Source organism: Taudactylus pleione, unplaced genomic scaffold, assembly GCF_031769625.1.
Source record: "Taudactylus pleione unplaced genomic scaffold, aTauple2 ptg000113l, whole genome shotgun sequence".
Taxonomy (NCBI): Eukaryota; Metazoa; Chordata; class Amphibia; order Anura; family Myobatrachidae; genus Taudactylus; species Taudactylus pleione.
In genome coordinates this window covers 15,982,967-16,001,541 of record NW_028284515.1, presented here as the reverse complement: position 1 = coordinate 16,001,541, position 18,575 = coordinate 15,982,967, and the positions used below count along the sequence as shown (strand labels likewise).

At 41.8% G+C, this 18,575-nt stretch overlaps 1 protein-coding gene across 5 annotated transcripts in view; it reads left to right on the top strand.

Annotated features, from left to right (window-relative positions):
- The window catches only part of DCAF4 (DDB1 and CUL4 associated factor 4), a 40,659-nt gene extending 24,253 nt beyond the window's left edge, over positions 1 to 16,406 (top strand). For all 5 annotated transcript variants that reach the window (XM_088471340.1, XM_088471342.1, XM_088471341.1 and 2 more), the window contains exons 12-14: positions 12,796 to 12,975; positions 13,332 to 13,446; positions 14,969 to 16,406. In XM_088471340.1, the coding sequence (XP_088327466.1) occupies positions 12,796 to 12,975; positions 13,332 to 13,446; positions 14,969 to 15,177 (504 nt within the window). In that variant the 3' untranslated portion in view covers positions 15,178 to 16,406. The remainder of the gene's footprint in view (positions 1 to 12,795; positions 12,976 to 13,331; positions 13,447 to 14,968) is intronic.
- The last annotated feature ends 2,169 nt before the right edge of the window (positions 16,407 to 18,575 follow it).

Sequence of the window (18,575 nt, the reverse complement as noted above, 5' to 3'; positions counted from 1 at the left end):
CCTTTGTGAAGGAATCTGCGTCTTATCTGGGAGATGCGGCTTTAGACGCTGGTATACTTTCTTCCAAAGCATCAGCGGTTTCGGTGGTCGCACGCAGAGTCCTGTTGTTGAAAGACTGGAAGGCAGATGCGGGATCCAAAAATGCCCTAGAATCCCTTCAATTACGGAAGGTATTATTTTTGGGGCAGAATTGGACAAAATTGTGGCTATGGTGGCCGCATCTAAAGCTGCTGGCCTGCCTTCAGCAGGTCTGGCTAAGCCCAGACTGTGGTCCTTTCGGGTTTTTAGGCCACAGTGTAAGGCCAGAGGTCAGCCCTCAGCAAAATGTATTTCGTCCAAACGAACGGGATCTAGAAAACCCTGGCAGAACAAGTGTCCAGTTTCCAGAGCCCAGGATAAACCAGTGGCCTGATGGGACGGGTGGGGGCCGACTTCTTCGGTTTTCAGAAGCCTAGCATCTCACGACAACAGATGCCTGGGTTCGGGGAGTGGTCTCCCAGGGGTACGTTCTGACATTCTGGAGAGGTCCTCCTCAAAAAAAATTTAGCAGAGGTCCGGAGGAGGATTCTGTAAGGGCCTTGACCCTTCAACAGGCAATACAATCCCTGCTGACTTCGGGAGTTATTTTCCCGGTGCCAGAGAATCAATTGCAGAGAGGTTTTTATTCCAATCTGTTTTCGGTTCAGAAACCGAACGGGTCCTACCATCCTATTCTGAACTTAAAGGGGCTCAATAAATTTGTTCAAGCACCCAGGTTTTGTATGGAAACATTGTGGTCGATCGTATTGGCAATGGAGCAGGGGGATTATATGGTGTTCTTAAATATACAGGACGCACACCTCCCATATACCAATCACCTGGCCCCATCAACAATTTCTGCGATTTGCAGTAGGTGGCGAGCGCTTTCAGGCTCTGGCTTTTGGCCTGTCCACGGCTCCCCGGGTGTTTACCAAGGTGATGGCGGTAATGATGGCATGTCTCGGGCTCCAGGATCTTGCCTTACTTGGATGATCTTCTGCTGCTAGGACTGTCTCCGCGGCAGTTGTAGGATCATTTGAGTCTGACAGTGTCCTGTCTGATCAGTCACGGCTGGATCATAAACTGGAAAAAATTGTCACCTTTCCCGGGACAGCAGATGTGTCACTTGGGGGCAAGCTTGGACTCCGTAGCGCAGAGAATATATCTACCGAAGGATAAGATTGTGGCCCTGCAGTTGTGGATACGCAAATTGCTTCACAACAGAAGGATATCTGTCTAGTCAGCTATGAGAGTGCTGGGGTCGATGGTATCCACCTTCAGTATGGTGGAATACGCCCAGTTTCACTCCAGACCATTGCAGCAGCTGATTCTGTTGCACTGGAATAAAGATTTCCGTGCAATAAAGTCCCAAATACTTAGGGCCTCATTCAGAGGCGGTCGGAGGATGCAAGCGGTCACTCAGAAACTGGGCGGCTGCTTGCATCCTGACCGCCTGCCTCTGTTGCGGTCGTTAGGCTGTGGGTTAGCACCCACAGCCTAATGACCACTCCGGTGATGGTCGCGATGGTCAGAGACCATCGCGACCATCGGGGCTTACGACGAGACCCTAGGGTAGGGTCTCCCTTGTCGTAAGCCCCGGAGAGCTTCTGGCTCTGTCTGAGCCGGAAGCTCTCCACTGACATCACTAGTGATGTCAGTGGGGCCTCCCCCAAACGGAAGGCGTTCCCATGAGAACGCCTCCGCTTGGGCTGCCACCCCCCCGGCCCGCCTTCCAAATGGGGCGAGCTGTCAATCAACATCGACAGCTCGCCTCCTATGGATCGAGACCCGCTACGACCGGCGCTGTCGGTCGTAGCGGGTCTCACGCATGCGCACGATATTTCCTTCCTCTGTGAGAGAATGGTTTAGAGAGCATGGGTTCTTCTTTCTTGTCGTGTGTGTTTGTTTTTTTTTAACTTCGCCTGTTTGAGCTTGGTAACGAACTGGCAACCTATGGGCGGGGTATATGAAGGAGGGACCCGGTGCATCCTGGGAGCAGAGAGCTCATTTTAATTGTTTGGTGACCGGATCTTCTACCCCAACGTATCAGCTGTACACCCCATGGACTGCGAAGAAAAAGTTAAGAGTTATGGTATAACATACCTTTGTTATTTCTGATACTGGAATTCAGATATAAAAATAAGTGCAGAACAGTCTTTACCAACTTCCCCATCAGTATGGTGTTGCCAAATCTTTCCAGACCAACATCAGGCATAATATAAAACATCCTATCCTGTTCAATTAACAAATGTATAGAACGCACAATAAACTGCACTATTGGCACAATTCCTATTTTAGTTACACAACATTCAAAAGAAGTGATACTGTGCAGTTGGCGTTACAAACAGAATAACATTGTGCTTTAAACTCTTGTCTTTTGGCCCATGCTTCGCTCCCATTTGTACGATTTTGATTTTACTTTACCTTATGGTTGAGGCCAAAGCTACCTGGGATAGGGAACACCCCTTTTAGTTGTGACCTCCTATAATCTATAACTGAAGGGGTGTATATGGTCCAGGCATTGTGGAGAACCAGCTGAAAGGAAGCCTATGTAAATTCAGCCAAAGAAATCATAGGGTTTCTATTGAATGACTTTTGTGTTTTAACCAGTGAAATAACAGCAGTGTCTCCCAGTGAAAACCATTCCGATTCTACCACACAGATCCAGTTTCAATAGTGAAATGGTTACTGCTGTGGAGATAAGCTGCCAGTTGGACTGTGCTACTCCTACTAAGATCACCTGTATTAAACACGTCACTATTTATTCCATATGGATTTTATATAGAGATCATTCGTCTTTGCTGCTGTCGCGTTAAACAGCCCATCTTGGCACCTGGTCCCGTGAGACTGCTAGCACTGGGTGTCTTTTTTTTTTTTTTTTTTTTTTTTTTTTTTGTTTGCCAAAAATGCGTCTAAGGGCCGAATTCAATTAGTTGCAAAAAGTGACGTCTGTCGAAGAGCAGATAGAATTCTCCCATTTTGAAGCACTGTTTTTCTCCATGCGTGTCCTTCCTGTTTTTCGCCCTACTCCATTTTAAAACCGGTTAAACCGTAATGGGTGAATGTTTTACAAAGCGTAAATGGCAAAAAGGACATGGTTTTTGGGGAAATCAGTCTGTACCCCATAAAGAGCTTCAGTGACCCTGGGAATCAATATAGAATTAGTAGTAGCCCTAATAAAAGTATTTAGTGAACTTATTTTGTTGCAAAGGGCTGTTATGCAAATATGTATATATGTGTGGAAAAATTATAGAAAACAATGTGTTTTTTTTCTGGAAAATAAGTACCAAGGGTAAATTTGGGGTACCTGAAACTGGGTACTAGTATATTTTGATGTCCCAAAAATGAAGTTTTAAAAAATCTGAAATACACCTGCTGCAGCCTCGTGCAATGCCAAAAACACCTGTCTCATCCATATAGCCCCTCTCCCCCCCCCCCCCCCACCCCCCCAAAAAAAAAGTACCACGCCCCCCGTTTTTTTCCCATTTTTCAAACATTTTTTTTCTGGCCCCCCAAATTTTTTTTTTTCTTTTTTTTTTTATTCTGGTGAATTTAGGTAATTTTTTTTTTTAGAAAAAATTGTTGCCCTATTAGTCATTAGGGGGGGTGTCCAAAAGGTTCTGAACCAAGTCCCCACATTTGTACCCCAAGATATGGATTTTGCACTTCTTTTCTCCTGCCTTTTGCTGGAGAAACGTTTCCGCCTGGTATTTGCCTCTGGAGTTTTTGCCTAGACGAAAATTCCAGGGAATTGAATATGGAGGTACTTTGAAAAGTGCAAATTGAGTATAATTTCCTCCAAACGCCAAAAGTGTCCAGCCAGCGGCACTTGATATTTACATTGCCACCCAGACACACGGCCGGAGGATTGGAGCAGGTACGGGTTGTGATCAGAGCTGCCGCTGCAGTAAGCGGCCAGTCACATTTCTGCTAAATAACAGCAACAGAAGTTTCCATTCATAAAAGTAATCAATAAGGATCTGTGTTTTAGCAACTTTTCAGTAACTGCTTTATCTGTTTCTGATTCGTTAACAGAAGATACTGTACGAACTATTAAGTGAGCTATGTCTGTACAATTGTTACGTTTTTACTTGCCTAGAGATAGTTGTGTCTGTGTGATAGCAGTACGTGTATTTGTTGCTTTTCATAATGTCTATTAAATGATTTAACCATGAGTTGGACAACATATATTTAAAATATTTGATTTATAGGCGCTCCAATCTATTTTATGGAATTCAATTACACGCAATGAAACGAAAAGTCAACGTCAGACGTTTTTGCGTTTTGGTGCAATATTTTTGAGTCTTGTCTATGCGCGCTCCTGTTTTTTGCACTATCCAATTACAAAAGATGCAAAAACGCATTCACATGGAAACTCAGTGGAGTAACCTGCGAAAAGTACTGGTGAATTTGAGGAAATCTGTCTGTACCCTATAAAATTTGCTGATTCCGACTACTTTTGGGTTGGGATCGGGGAATCGATCTCTTGACATATAAGGAATATTCCCAATTTTCCCCGACTCTGCCATTCGCAGAACGAGTAATTGCCCCAATCCGTTGTAGATCTATGGGCGCCTTAAGTTTGCAACCTATTCGTGTCTGCTCATGTTCTTCCTTTAGCAGACAAGTCAGGAAAACAAACTAAAGCCTACATTCTGGCATGCGATGGCAGCCTTGTATTGTGCCATTGGAGATTCTTACAGCAAATGGGGTTGTATCTGCGCCATAGGCAGTCTCAAAAGGTTTATAGATTTAAGCTGGACATTGTTGTGTGTGTGTTTTTTTTTGTTTTTTTTGCAAAACCAATTGAGGTCCAGGTGCGAAAGCTGAAGTGCCACAATACGCAATTGAATGCCATTTTTGGTCAGGAAGAGAACTGGGCCATGTGTGGCTTTGAAAGTTGTGAATTAAGGGCCTGATTCAGAGCCGTTCGCAATTTGCGGACGGTCGTTCAGGAAAAGGGGGTGGCTATTCAAATGAACCGTTCGCTCTTTGCGGTCTGTTGACGCCTCCATGTCTGAACGAGCGAACAAAACCTGCGGCCGCTATTTTGTAAAAAACGCCCCCTGGCCGCTCGCACCATACGTCATGTCCGCTATTTAATAGATTAATCGAGTACATCGAACAGCGTATGAACTGCTCGCTATTCTTGTGGTTGGTTTTTCCTACCACAATCTTGCGAGCAGTTCTGACTATAAAATAACCAAGTGACGTGGTCGATGATGCTGCTGTTTAAATTATGCACACCCATAAAACGCCCGTTTTGACCTTTAAGCACGCCTGCGTTCGGATCTCCACTCCCCGTTTTCAAGCACCTTCCCCTGTTACCACCCACATACGCCTCCTCCTGTCACTCAAAATAGCAGGCACTCGCTATATAGCGAACAAATGATTTCTGGCCGCACTGACTGGTTCGCGCATGCGTATTAAAATCCGTACGCATGCGCAGATGTGAAAACATCGCTCCGAACGAGCGAATGGCCGCTTACGAGCGGCTCTGAATCAGGCCCTAAGTTGCTATTGTGTAGGGGGGCGTGGCCTGAGCTTTGAAGAAGATGGACGCTTGCAGCCGGAGCTCCCGCTGACTGAAGGGATTAATCGGCTTCTGACACACGCTGGTGGCTGATTTCTGCCTCCTTCGCCCATCCGGGTCACTCAGTACCGGGCGCGCGAGGTCCGCGGAATCGGGCAGTGAGTATTACCGCTGCCGCGGGTTGCGGCCTCCGATCGCCTTACAGACCACGGCCTCAATTTCCGGCTGCATTTAGTCGGGACTCGCGGCTAACATACGCGCGGCTCACCAAGGACACTCACCCCCCCCCCCCCCCGTCCTCCGCCCTGCAGCGATTCGCCCGAGACTCACCCCCATCTTCTCGTGGCAGTCCTTAGGAGCCGAGCTGCCCCCTGGAATGTGTTACACAGAGGAATTGTGAAGAGACACAGGCGCCATTTGAGACCCGCTACGAGCAGTGCGCTGGTCGCGGCTCGCGGCTACAGAACACAACTTCTGGTGAAGGGAGATTTATTAATCTCACTACTCTCTATATTTTAGAGGCAGACTCTCTCCACATCTACCGGTCAATGTCATTTATCCTCACTTGGTGCATGCTGTTCACTCTCATTCCCAGCCTGCTACTCATTATACAAGCCTGTTTATTATTCCCAAGTATGTAGTAACCGCTTTCTACTCACCCTGAACCTCCGGTGTGATATGGCATAGTTCTATATTGTATCTTCACTGCCACCCCGACCATATATTAAACACCTTTTAGGTGTCTGTGACCCCCCCCTTCTTTTTATTTGTTACGTCTCTTGCTCAGTGTCTCCACTGTATGGAGAAATTTTTCCCTCCACTCATGCCAGGGAAATCTAGTCAGAAACAACGAGGAGACAGACGCAGAGATTCCACCATGGCCACGGTTACTGAACCGCAAGCGAAAGACTCTAACTTACAAACTTCCGACTTGATCGCTAATAAGCCTATATATTCCAATCCCGAACAGCCTATAAGTTACGCATCAATGGTGCAGGCTATAAAAGACACAATGGGTCCGATGCTACAAGATCAAGCTACCATTTTTACACAGGCTATAGCAGATATTAAGTCTAATGTTGCACGGGTGGAAACTCTTGTGGACACAGTTGAAAATAGAGTGGGGGTCAACTTCCATGACATACAAATCCTTAAAAGTAAATGTGAAACGCTGGAAAAATATAATTATCAACTATGCAATAAGATCGACGACTTAGAAAATCGTTCCAGAAGGAACAACCTGCGTCTAGTGGGACTTCCTGAATCTATCAAAGGAACAGCCTTATACCATTTCTTACGTCAGTCCCTTCCTGAATTGCTGGAGTTGAATGATATTAGCTCTGATTTAGTAATTGAACGAGCGCACCGCCTGGGGCCGGTCAGAGATACAGGCTCAAATAGACCTAGGGTGGTCATCTTCAAATGCTTAAATTTTGCACATAAGGAAGCCATCTGGTCAGCCTCTCGACGCAAGCGCAATCTAATGTGGGAAAACACCAAGCTATTTCTGTTTCAGGACTATTCTACCGAGGTCACCAGAGCCCGTAAAGAATTCAACCCAGTGTGCTCTCGGCTGATTAAAGATGGTCGCAAATTCGCACTATTATTCCCTGCACGCCTTCGATTGTTTGATGGCTCCTCATATCAACATTTCTCCACGGCAGCCGATGCGATGGCATTCCTATCGGAAGAGGGTGAGACTGCTCAGGTTTCTCCACCCGTTCACTCTGCCCCTTCAGTGGAGTTACCTAGAGACTTTCTTCAATATGTCAATGAAAAGTGTATATTGAGTATGGTAATTACTACGATTTTCATAAATGCCTTTTTTCTTTTTTTTTTTTTTCTTCTGCTGGTGAATTTTAACGTTCCTCTAGCTGTTTAAGTTAAATATCAACATATATATCATAGGGCCGTGGCAGGCTAAAAAATATATTGTTATACTGTTTTTTTTTTCTGTTCTTTTTCTATATTTTTACCTGAGGTTTTGGGTATTGATGCTAATCATATCAGTGGTTTTCATGCGTTGCCTGAGGGCTGCAGTTATGGATTACCTCCCTTTTGGAGCATAATTATGTGTTTTTATTTTGCAATTATTTTTTTTTATGTTTTCTTTTCTCTTTCCCCCCCTTCTCTTCTCTTTCCACTTGCTAACCCACACATCTCCCCCCGACTTGATGAGGATAATATACTTAATATGCAACATGAGTTTTTTAAAAATGTTCTAGAGTTTATTACTACTGATGGTATATATGGAGTAACCTTTGGTAGTGCGGCTAGTGTGAGACCTGGTCTATCTCCTGCACAATGAGCTCACTGAAATTTGGCTCGTGGAACCTGGGTGGGTTACATTCTCCTATCAAAAGGAAGAGAGTGTTTACTTATATCCGCAAAAAACATATTGATCTAATGATGTTTCAGGAAACCCATTTATTAGACCCTGAAATAAATAAATTAAACATGTTTCAATATAAAGTTATGGCCTATGCCTCGTTTACCTCCAAAGCAAGAGGTGTAGTAATACTAATACATAAAAAACACTCCTATGTGATACATTCTTCTGTCCTGGACCCAGAGGGTCGTTTTGTAATAGTTGATGTGACTATTAATGGTACTAATTACAGACTGTGCAATGTTTATGCGCCAAATGTATACAACAGACCTTTCTTCCAAAAAATTCTGCGTAAATTAAATTCGCCTTCTGGGACTAAGCTTATTGTGGGAGGAGATTTTAATATCATTTCGTCTCCAATTCTAGACAGACAAACAGTTAGGACCCGTCCAATTAAACCACCTAGGCTTGGTATTTCAGCCTTTGAGCAACAATTAGATCTTATAGACATATGGAGAGCGTTGCATCCACTAGAAAAAGAATACACATGTTTATCAGCTGCTCATGGCTCTCTTTCTAGAATCGACTATCTGTTAATCGCGAATAACCTTTTTTCCTAAGGTGCAAGAGGCACATATTGAAACAATTTGTATCTCTGATCACGCACTGATTTGGGTCACTATTAATGAAGAAATAGACAAAGGTCCTTATTGACAATGGAGATTCCCCACACATTTGGTCAACTCCATTGAGTTTAGATCTATGCTTGAGTCCACCTGGCAAACCTATAAAACTCATAATGAAGAACACAGGCTCACAAACCCTACCCTGTTCTGGCAAGCATCCAAAACAGTAATAAGAGGCGAAATAATATCATATGTGAAACAACATACGAAGAATTATTATAATAATTACCATAAGGCCCAACGAGAGCTAACTGACGCTTTTCAAAAATATAAGTTGACTCTCTCTCCCATACATAAAAGAATTTACCTAGATAAAAAAATGACACTTGATTCCATTGTGTCAAACTACCATGATGGATCACAATATATCTCAGATTTTAAATTCCACAAATTCGGCAACAAAACAGGGTGTCTACTTTCCAATTTATTACGTGGCCCTCGTACAACAAATATCATCCAATCCCTAATAGATCCAAAGGGTAAGCGTATTCACACTGGTACACAAATATCCGAAACTCTTAGGATATTTTATTCAGATCTTTATGCAAACAGTCAAATAGACTATACACAAAAAGAGAGATTCTGGGAACAATTACACTTACCCCAGATTAGTCAAGAAACCGCAGAAAATCTCTGTGCTCCTGTTACGATATTGGAACTTTCTAAAGCGATACGCTCTCTCAAACCCAATAATGCTCCAGGTCCTGATGGCCTTACTGGAGAGTATTTGAAAATTCTCTTCCCTCAATTTGGAGATACCCTATTAGAAATGTATAATGATATACTTCAAAATAAATCTCTGCCACTTTATTTTAACAGCGCCATTCTTAAATTGCTCCCAAAACCAGGAAGAGATCCTGAACATCCAGGGTCTTACAAGCCTATCTCTTTATTAAATTCGGATTATAAACTTTTTACAAAAATGTTGGCGGATCGTCTTAAACTATGCCTGCCAGCGGTAATACATACTGACCAAACAGGTTTTATCATGGGTAGACACTCAGTGACCAATATTCGAAGAGTTATTTCGATTATGCAGGGATTAGAACTCAAAGAGAACCGGGGGACGCCTTTACTTCTCTCTTTGGATGCCGAAAAGGCGTTCGATTTACTAACATGGGACCATCTGTTCGAATCTCTAAGACTTTTTGGCTTTCCTAATAATTTCATAAATTTAATTTCAGCTATTTATACCAATCCAATAACCCAGATAAACTGTAACGGTTACCTATCTCGTCCCATTGCGATAGGCAGGGGGACGAGACAAGGATGCCCATTGTCCCCCTTGTTGTTCGCATTAGCACTGGAACCTCTGGCGGTCACGCTGAGGAATGATAGTCAGTTCTCAGGTATTAGGATAGGTGTAGTGGAGTCCAAGTTGGCTCTATTTGCAGACGACATGTTGTTGTTTGTATCCCATCCAGAGTCTTCTATTCCCTCAATTTTAGAAAATATTACACGTTTTGGATCTTTTTCGGGATATAGAGTAAATTTTAGCAAATCTGAGTTGTTGTATTTAGGAAGGGATCCACCTCCTATCCTACCCACTATTTGTTCCCAATTTTTGAGATCACAGAACACTTTAAAATATTTGGGAATCTACATCCCCAAAATAACTACTAAAATTTACAACTGTAACTTTTCCCCAATACTCTCAAAAATCTATAAACAATTAGAGGATTGGCGGGAACTTCCTTTGTCGCTGATGGGTAGAGTGGCGGTTTTGAAGAGTATAATTTTTCCAAAGATTGCTTATCTGATTCAAATGCTTCCTATTGCTCTTACTCAAAATGATATTAATGCTTACTCGAAGGCTACCTCCAAGTTTTTATGGCGGGGCGGGAAGACCAGAATAGCTCTTGCTAAGCTTCAGGGTGACAGAGGGAGAGGTGGCTTGGGCATTCCAGATCTGAAAGACTTTTCAGCAGCTGTATTTTATAGATATGTGTTGGATTGGTGTCTTGGACGTAGTATCTATACGGATCTGTCTCTGGAGACAGAACTACTTTCTCCTTTTGCTCCAAGTGCCCTTTTACACACACCTAAACCCAAACTCCCTAATCTAATTTTAGGTAATATAATTTTTTGTGACACTTACAAGGCATGGTGGAACATTAACCAGAGACTCAACCGAAACACCTGCTCTACTAAATACATCACTCTCTGGGGTAATCCGATGTTTAGCCCAAGTTTAGATAATTCCCACTTCCTCATTTGGAAGGCTAAAGGCCTTGCAAAAATCAAAGATGTTTTTGACCCAGGGGGCACCCTTCTTTCTTTTCAAATTCTTAAGGATAAATTCAATCTTCCTAACTCCCAATTTTTTATGTATCTCCAAGTCAGACATTTTATTCAACACATATCTCCTGCTTTGACGGACCCAAATGCAAAAGATGCATTAGATTCCATATTTACATTCACAATGCAAAATAATTACAAAACTAAATTTTTGACGACTGAATTCACTTCATCTAAAGCAAAATCTCTATGGCATAAATGCGCGATGAGATGGGCCGTAGATATCCCCACAATAGATTCTCCTGAAATTCTTTTAAGTTATTATGAATCCACCCTGAAAATGTTACACTCGGCACGCCTACAGGAAGTCCATGTGAAGATTTTACACAGGGCTTATATTTCACAGAGTAACAGAGCTCATATGGTAGTAGAGGAGACTGGACAATGTGTGAAGTGCAAAGCCTCTAAAGCCACTTTCTGGCACAATATATGGGAATGTGGACGCATCCGCAAATTTTGGGATAAACTTATGTGCTTTATAAATGATTTGTTATCACTACGTCTACTAAAAGATCCCTTAGCTTTAATTCTTGCGAATTTTAGTAATTGGAATGTATTCCCTCATAATAAGAAAACAGTTATTCCACTCCTTGCGACAATAGTGACGATCGCTAAGAAAGCGATTCTCATGAATTGGACAGTAAGGACCCCTCCTTTTCTTGGTGATGTTAAACGTATGATACTTCAAGTGCTTTATTTTGACCGGCGAGATACTCTCCCGGATATAGAGAAGGGGGTGGAACGTTTCCAGAGAAAATGGGGCTTTTATATATCTCACTTGGATAACTCCACTCAAACCCATATTAACAACATTTTTAAAACCACTTCATGGTACCTACACCAAAAATTGGTTTAACTCATATATTATGTCTGTTTTCCTTGAGGATTTTGGAAGACTTCTGTGCAAATTTTCGGTATTAAATTATTAAAAGGTCTCTACTATAGAAGACTCAGTCCTAGAAACTCCTAAAAATATGGGTACTTATCTCTCCCCTCCCCCCCCCTATTCTATTCCCTCTCTTTCTTCTTCTTCATTATGCATATTGTCTATTTATTTTAGTTTTTCTTTATATTATTGTATTATTTTGTATTAGTTGGCTAAGGATATAAAGTGTTTATATCTAATAGAATACCAGAAGCTGGAGCCTTGAAGTTCTCAATCGTTACAGTTTTTATGTGATTTTTGAAATGGGAACTTCCTTTATAGTTCCTTATTTCTACATTGTTCGAACTCATTTGTATTCAGTCTGAGATACTTGGTAATGACTGTTTTTTTCATGGTCGACTTTTATGTCTTTATATCATTGAGCAGTATGTTTGTATTTACTCAGTCATATTTAATGACTTATTATTGTTATACTTACTTGAGTATTTTGTTACCTTTTTGTATTTTCTTCTTGTCTGAAAACTAAAATAAAAAGATATTTGAAAAAAAAAAAAAAAAAGTTGCTATTGTGTCTAGTTGTCCTATATTTGTCTGGGAAGATGAACTGAGGGTTGATTGAGCAGCAGAATTTTTGCCTAGATGTTGAGACTTGTGAGGCCAGGAAACTGCATCCGTGGACTCGGCCCCTGGCCTTGCCACCACCGGAAAACAGGGCCGACACCCAGTTTCCAGGAATGCCATGCCCGCCCCTTAAGGGGCTTTGGGCAATAACGCAGGACCCGTCCTGCGCATAGCACAGATCCTATGCTTCTCCGATGTTCCAATATTTCTTAAGTCTCTTTTCATGTGTGATCTAAGTTAAGGCTTTCTCAAGTAAATTACTGTTGAAATTCAGGATTAGACTGAACAATGCACCAAATAGTTTGGGTTTGGTGATATTAATGAGTTCATGTATCTCTCTCTCAGACACTTTCATTGTCCTTCTGACTTTTCTGTTTTGACTAAAACGTTTACAGTGTGCACGGTCTTCTTTTTGTACCTACAGTCCTTGCTGCTGTATAATGGCCTTCGCTCTGGAGAGATCTTCTCTATTGATCTGAGAGTCCCCTCGCTATCACCCACTAACTGGAGGAAAGGATTGACCTTCTCACATGGTTCCAGCATAACCTGTCTGCAACTTCTCCAAGATGAGAACTACCTGGTCGTAGCTGACATGTGTGGGCGGGTACGACCAATATTAAGGCTATAGAATACCTCGGGGAATTGTGCATAAGCAGGCTTTAGTATTTAATACTTTTAAATATTTGCTTTTACATTCTTTGCTGTTTTTCTGTCTGCAGTATAATACTGCACTGTACATAATATAGCCTTGCCTACCAGTGTAGTGTGCAATCAACCTTTCCAGTCAAAATTACTCCTTATTTATATAAAGTGTATAGATGAAGTCTGGTTTATTTAAATGGTCTCTCTTACCAGAGTGGGGACTCTCCATTAGTGACCACTGTAATAATTGTCTAAATATAAATGTGTCCCATTTAAACTGAATTTTCAGACTTGGATATAAATTATTTTTTTACACAGATCAAGCTGTGGGACGTGCGGATGGTGAAATGCGTGCAGTTCTATGAGGGACATAACAATAGCTATGCTTATTTACCAGTACACGTGAAAGAAGATGAAGGATTACTGCTTGCAGGTAGAGAGAATGGCTGCAGAGGAAACTGTCTAGGCTTAATTTAAAGAATGTATTTGGTACTGACCCTCCTTGCAGTGTTGGGTACTCTCCTATTATAATACAACTGTGGGTGTTTTTGTTTTGGATGCCTTGTTCTGTTTTTTTTTGTTTTTATTTGTTTTAACCCAGCACAAAGTCCACCATTTAATTATGCTCTTGAATCCTATAAAAAGAAAAAAATCTTAAATGGTAACATAACAATCCTTTTGAATTAATTCGGATTCTTCTCCTTGTAATTAAGAAGTATAACAAGAATATACAAAGTAAGATGCAATTAAAACATGGTATTGTTGCTGTTTATATGAAAGTGGTGGGTCATGTAGGTAGAATTTGTATATCCTATGACTCTCTAATACCAGCCTGGCCAGCCTGTGGCTCACCAGATGTTAAACTAAAAGTCCCAGCATGCTTGACCAGCTGATCGGTGGGTATGCTGGGACTTTGTTTCACAACAGCTGGAGAGCAGGCCTGCTGTAAAATGTTGATAGTGACTAGTTAGTAGAATGTTCCACTTAATAAAAAAAAAAAAAAATAGAATGTAGTATAGTTTCATGTCGTTCTATACCCTTAGAAACAGTGCACATGCAATGTGTTTGTAATATCATTGGGCCTGATTCAGAGGTGATATAGACAAGGCTGCGTCTATTGGCAGTGGCCTGTCTGCAACTGTATGGAGATGCTGCTACAAAGCCCTTAATTGGTGCACATCCGTGAGGATGCATGTGCAGGGACCGAGACGCCCACTTTCAGCGTCTAATGGTGCACCAAACAGTATTATAGCATCTACAGACTCCACCATCCAAACTTGCACCAGCCCAATGGCAGGTGCAGTTGCTCCGTCCGAGTATGGCCACCAATGTGAACTATTATGAGTCTTGGACGCTGGGGCATTTCAAGAGAGGAGGGGGCCCGTGTGCAGTCTCAGTCATGCATGTATCGCCCATTAAGATTCTAGCTATCCTTTATCTAGTACTAGTACATGCTGTGAAAGCATACCCCACTTGTCCTGTTCAGAAGATTTAAAAGACCTCCCACAAGGTATTTCAGGTATCTCATTTCTTCCGAAGTCCCCTATATCTGAGGGTTGGACACAAAGCACGCATGAGTCTGTGCCTAAAACAAGAGATCCTAAGCTTCCCATATCCGTGGTACATAGTAAGGAATTTAGTACAGATTTAACTAGGGTACTAACCCACTCATGCTCCACCTTTTTGGTTTGCTGCAACTTCACCATCCCCAGCGGTTGATTCATTTCTTACCTCCTTCTCATGGCTGGAAGCCTTCTAGGCCACAATTACCCTCCTCCCTCTCAAATCCCACCTCCCTTTCCCCTTTTTTTAAATTTTAGTTCGGGATTTTGTTGTTTGGTTATGACCACCTTTCATATCCTTTTAGAATCCTCTTTAAAGCATTACTGTGTCAACTAAAACTGTTTAAGACAAAAAGGACTATATTTACTGATAATATTTATTTTCCCATGCAGTTGGCCAGGATTGCTACACAAGGGTATGGAACCTCAATGATGCACGGCTCTTGAGAACTATCCCATCACCATATCCTGCAGCCAAAGACTCTATACCAAGTGTGGTGTTCTCACCCCACTTAGGTGGGAAAGGACAAATGGTTCCTGGCTTGCTTATGGCTGTCAAGAAAGACTTGTATCACTTTACCTATGACTCGAATGCCCTTTAATCCAGTGGAATTGTGGGAAGAACTTGCATTGCTGTGAACTTGAACAAAACCACTCCTTTACTAGTGCCTTCCTGTGGTCTATAATTGCCCAACATTCTTCCTGTTCTTGAGAATAACATGTCTTCTTTGAGAAGCCCAATAATCAAAGCAGGTTGCTTTTTGTGACTGAAGGGGAAGTCAAAGGAATTGTCGTGTGTGGGATGTGTTTTTTTTTTTTTATTTTGTGTGTGTTTTTTTTGTTTTTGTTTTGTTTTCCTTCCTTGCATGTAGAGCTTGCACAACAGACGGCCATTAAGAAGTTATCAAATCACAACTATCCCCATCTTCACAAAATACATTTCTTTACATGCAGTTGTGACCTGAAAGGTAAGCCTCTCAGATTGTGGCTACAGTCCTCTCCTATGGAAGAGAACCAGGTTGCTATTGGGCTGTTCTGAAGCATATAGGGGGAGATTTACTAAAGCTTGGAGAGACATAAAATTGGAGATAAATGGCACCAACCAATCAGCCCCTAACTGTCACTTTACAGGCTGTGTTTGAAAAATGATTATGAGCTGATTGGTTGGTGCTATTTAACTCCAATTTTATCTCTCCCCAAGCTTTAGTAAATTTCCCCCATAGTCTTTTCCAATGGGCTCAGCTGTGCTGCTGGAAAGCCTTTTTGAGAATTCAGATGGAGAATGTATTTGCTCCTCCTGGTCTTTACAATTGTGCAAAAAATGAAATTTCATATATACAAAATGAGTAAGCTCGCCAGACGTATAGGTGTATAAAAAAATTTTTTTTTTATCAAACATAAATAAAAAGCCAGCTAAATTTATGGAACATGCTCTGCTTTAACAGTCTCTGTAATTGATGCTCAAAAAGAAGAGACTTCCTATTGAAGTTGGTCTTCCGCAGAGTATCAGATATCGATGTGCAGTAAGTGGATATCTTTATTTTTAATTATTTTAGAGTAACACATTTTAAAACTAATTGGTATGTTTGTTTTTAAGCTTTCTACTGCTTTGCTTAATTTTTAAGACCTCCATACAAAAAAATATATATATTTTATTTAGCTTTCCAAATCATGTAACTCTCATCATATGTACATGGTACACTCTTAAGTATTATACATTGATCATTTCATGCAATAACTTGTCACAGATCCTCTTTTTTTTTTTTTTTGCAAATGTTCTACCCCTGAATTGTGCAGGTTGCAAACATCATTAAAACGCATACTGATGTAAGTTATTGGGACTTTGTATTAATTTGGTCATATTTAGAATAGATCATGTGGATCATATTGTTTCTGAATCTCTTAGTGGAAAGGTCTCATTAGGTTACTTTATGGGTTTGTTTTTATTAAGGCAATTAATTGAAGAAATAACATTGATGCATACACCCAGCCTTTCATTTGCGTCAGTTTAGAGGTAATCTTGTGGTCCCCTGTTTACTCCAATCTAACCATTGACATTCCTGGTGCTCTGAAAGGTCATATTAATGTTGTCAACACAAGTTCTGCCCTGGAATGGAAATCTTTCTATTGCTTCAGTTAGGTGGTGGCTATTAACCTTTTTATTGCTGCATTTGGGAAACTGAAAGATGGTAATTGGAAGATAAATGTTTCCTCATTTCGATGGATGTTATTTTAAATTCATAATTTAGCTCCGGTACTAATTTTATGACCATGTATAGAGGTTGGACCTGTTAAGTGGCAGTGACATACCATAAAATGACTTGGTCATGAAGCCACTGAAAAGCTATGGCTTTTTTTATATAACTTCTTCCTCCACTAGGGGGCACAGGGTCACAATGTGTATAGTCTGGAGAGGAGAGAGACTGAGCACTCATCAGCCCATGCCTCCCTCTCCTCCACTATATCCTGCCTCCAGCCTGGGCTATCCAGTTTTAATTTGGTGCCAGGCAGGTGTGGGCATCATTTTTGGGGCTGCTATTAAATGGTCCCTGTTTGCTATATTAATTTACTTAGGGCGGTCTGTGTAAGGCATCCTAAAGGACTCCCTCACAGCTGCGCCTACACCCAGTGCCAGTGGCGGAAGCAACGGTGTTGGTAACTTCCGCCACGGGACTCTGCAGGAGACAGTTGGACTCAGCGCTGTCAGCTACCATGGATGGTCGTTGGGGTCAGTTAAGCGGGGCTCCCTGCTGACATCCTCGCGGCTGTACACTGCCGTTGTAGGGGACCATCGGCAGTGCTGGTATGTGTTGGACTAGGGTGCCCTGCTCCATACTCTGGACCACCAGGGCACATTGGATCAGGGCACCGCTATAATCAGTGACAACCAGGCCTGGGGGGGAGGGTAGCATCAGCCTGCTAGTTCCTGTCAGTGTCTGCCTCTGATCCACAGGGAGAGAAGCTTGGTCTCTGGTCTCCACATATACCTTGCTCCCAGCAGTTTGAAAATATAGATAGATAGATCTATCTAATATATATGTGTGTGTGTGTGTGTGTGTGTGTGTGTGTGTGTGTTTTCCAGCTCTCGCACCTCTCCTCCACATTTATTTAACTGGGGTGCTCTTCAGGATGAGATATTTCACCCATAGACAATCGTCTTCACCTTCCCTCAGTATGCACTGCCCATGAGAGAGATGTGTGATGCAGTTGCTAATGCCCTGATAGATTCATTATGAATCGAAACGTTGGCATAAACACTTATTGGCACATAAGTTGTGAATAAAAGATTAAAATTTACTATACCTGGAAAAAAGTCTGGAGTGTGCCTTCCCAATAACCCCCCCCCCACCCCCCCAACGAGAAGGTGAAGATGAATATGTATATGCGCAGCTACAAATGAACGGCAGCACTCTGAATATATATCTTTTTCATGAAAAACTGAGTGCTGCCGTTCATTTGTAGCTGCTTCTGGATTTTATCGATGCGGTGGACACCTGAGTTGCTGAACACTATTAAATGAGTGCTGATCCAAGTATGTGTGTGTGTGTACATATGTATATATATGTGTGTGTGTGTATATGTATGTATGTATAATATATATGTATGTATGTATAATATATATATATTAGACACACTTTTATTATTATTTTACTGCTGGCTGGACTGTTGAGCAGTATTTGCCCACTGTATACTGCATCGTGTGCGACTAGTTATGCCCTGCTGTTTGCCCCACTCTGATGTGGGTACTGGGACATCCCAGGGTCAAAAAAAAGGGGGAAGTATGCTGCACTTATAAAAGTTATGTAAAATTATTTCCCATTATCTAACAAGCATTATCTATAGATATTTATTCTCCAAGATATGTATAGAATCCCAGGGTCAGTCTGCTGCTTTGATTTTTTTTTTTTTTTTAGATCTGTTTTTATTGCAGCCCCACTTGTTCTAGTTTGTGCCGCTCGCCACTCTTTGCATTTTCCTGTAACTCAATAGCATTATCTTT